Genomic DNA, 2,830 nt, shown 5'->3' with positions numbered 1-2,830 from the left:
TTTTTGTATGTAAACCTCATGGTTGACTACAAAGGAAACACCTATAGAAGATACATGAAAGAAAAAGAGGATGGAATCATAGAATTTCAGTACAAAAATCAGCAAATCATAAAGGAAGTCTTCAAAAGAGGGAAAGATGGACAAAAGAATTATCAAGCAGATAACAACAAAACGTAAATAGTAGGTCTTTATGTATCAACAGTTACTTTAAATAAAAATGAATTAAACTCCTCTCAATTAAAAGACATAAGAGTAGCTGAATGAAATAAAAAGCAAGATGGAGCACTATGTGACCATGTTCAACATTACTATCAGTTAAATGCAAATCAAAAGTGCAATGAGATATCTCCTCACTCCCATCCAAATGGCTATAATTAACAAGATAGGAAACAACAAGTGTTGGACAAGATGTGGAGAAAAGGCAACCCTCATACACTGCTGGAGGAAGTGCAAACTGGTGTCGCCACTATGGAAAACAGTATGGAGATTCCTCAAAACATTAAGACTAGAACTGCCATAAAATGCAGCTGTTCCACGGCTGGATATTTATCCAAAGAACATGAATGCACGAGTGTGTAAAGATACATGCTCCCCTATCTTCATTGCAGGATTATGCACAATAGCCAAGATTTGGAAGCAACATAGGTGCTCATCAAGGGACGAATGGATAAAGATGTGGTATATATACGCAATGGAATACTACTCAGCCATAAGAAATGATGAAATCCAGCCATTTTGACAACATGGATGGATCTTGAGGGTATTATGCTAGGCCAAAGAAACCAGAGCGAGAAAGTCAAATACCGTATGATCTCACTTATAAGTAGAAGACAACAACAATCAATCACATAGAGACATGTATTCGATTGGTGGCTACCAGAGGGGAAGGGCAGAGGGAGGAGGGCAAAAGGGGTGATTAGGCACATGTGTGTAGTAATGGATTGTAATTAGTCTTTGGACGGTGAAAATGATGTAATGTACAAAGAAATTTAAATATAATGATTTACACCTGAAATTTATGTAACGATATAAACCAATGTTACCACAATAAAAAGTAAATTTAAATAAAATTAATAAAAGAAATCCTAAAGGGAAAAAGAAAGATTATTTTAAATGCACCTCCTTTAAAAAATAAATATTGACATTAAGTGGCTTGAAAAAAAAAGATATGAATAAAATTTTAGGATTTTTGGCAGATTAAATAATTCTTCCTACTAATCAAATTTTGTTGCTCATTATAAATTTATTTTACTTTTACTAAAGGTTATTAACTCTTGCCCTCTGATTTACAATTTCACACTGAAACTCCATGCCCCACCTTTACCAAAACTCTCCACACTGGCTAGTGACATATGGACTGAAATATTTAGATCAAAACACTCAATTTCCTTTTATTATTACATTTATGGTACATTATTATATCAAAACCTACCAAAAACTAGGCTTCACTAAGAAAATATTTTTCTAGCAAGCTGTCTCTTCAGAGCCCCCTTAATCTCATTGTTCCTGAGGCTGTAGATGAGGGGGTTCAACATGGGGATCACCACCATGTAGAACACAGACACTACCTTGTTCTGGTCACTTGAGTAGCAGGACTTGGGTGTTACATAAACGAATGTGATGGTCCCATAGTACAGAGTGACAGCTGTGAGGTGTGACGCACAGGTGGAGAAGGCCTTGTGGTGCCCTTCAGTGGAGCGTATCTTCAGGATGGTGATGAGGATGCAGATGTAGGAGACGGCTATGACAAACACCGTGAGCACAATGATGGAGCCAGAAGTAAATGAGGGAACAACTGCAGAGATACTGACATCAGAACAGGACAGTTTAACTAAAGGAGCTAAATCACAGAAAAAATGATTGACTTGGTTTGCTCCACAGAACAGTAAAGTAAAGAAGGATATAGCAACAGTGCAAGCATTGAGAAAACCACCTCCATAAGCCACTATGAGAAATTTAATGCAAACTTCTGTGGACATTTTAGTGGAATAAATCAATGGGCTGCAGATTGCCATAAAGCGATCATATGCCATGGCAGCCAGAAGGAAGCATTCAATTGTTCCAAAAAGAGCAACAGAACCAAGCTGGATGCCACATCCAAAATAGGAGATGGTGTTTCTCTCCACCAGGAAGTTTACAAGCATATTGGGTGTGACAGACGATGATAAGCCCATGTCAGCAAAAGCCAAGTGGCTCAGAAAAAAATACATAGGATGACGGAGCTGAGAAGATATTCTAATAAGAATGATTGTGCTGAGATTGCCAGTTGTGGTCACCAGGTACATAAACAAGATGGTCATGAAGAGGATGATTTGAAGGATTGGGTCATCAGTTAAGCCCAATAAAATGAACCCTGCCACTTGAGTGTGGTTTCCATGTCCCAGGGCATCCATGTCACAACACAGCTTCTATCACAACAAACCTGTAATGAAATATTACATTAAAGAAGTTGTAAATTTGAAGATTTAATTTTCCTCATTGATACACATAGAGGTTATTAAAATAAATAAAATGTTCAAGTTAAGTTTGGACCTTTTATTTACTTCAGAGTCCAGCGTTCATATATTCATGTGTAATGAATCTTCTATATTTTAAAAGTTGTTTTTAGCAGAAACATGAGAAAATCTACTTTAAATAATGCATATTTATTTTTCTTTATATTATACATCTAAAAATGTACTTAAATTGGCTTTAAAGCTAAAGATGAAAAACATAAGCATTATGAGAATAACAAAAATGAATGACGTATTAAAAGTGATAAAAGTTTATAAATATAGAATTATTCAATGGAGATTTGAGTAATAACCAACAGTTATTGAATGCTTACTAA

General features: G+C 35.8%; 1 protein-coding gene across 1 annotated transcript; it reads right to left on the bottom strand.

Annotated features, from left to right (window-relative positions):
- Window positions 1-1,448: 1,448 nt before the first annotated feature.
- On the bottom strand, window positions 1,449-2,397 carry LOC124225217 (olfactory receptor 502-like). Its single transcript, XM_046637726.1, has one exon. It carries the CDS (start codon window positions 2,391-2,393, stop codon window positions 1,449-1,451), a length of 945 nt encoding a protein of 314 aa, XP_046493682.1. The 5' UTR covers window positions 2,394-2,397.
- Window positions 2,398-2,830: the final 433 nt, after the last annotated feature.

Source organism: Equus quagga, chromosome 14 (genome assembly GCF_021613505.1).
Source record: "Equus quagga isolate Etosha38 chromosome 14, UCLA_HA_Equagga_1.0, whole genome shotgun sequence".
NCBI lineage: Eukaryota > Metazoa > Chordata > Mammalia > Perissodactyla > Equidae > Equus > Equus quagga.
This window is presented reverse-complemented; position numbering and strand designations above follow the sequence as displayed.

What these genes read in the sequence shown, in the direction of transcription:
- LOC124225217 (XM_046637726.1), bottom strand. Translation starts at nt 2,393, where the DNA reads ATGGATGCCCTGGGACATGGAAACCACACTCAAGTGGCAGGGTTCATT.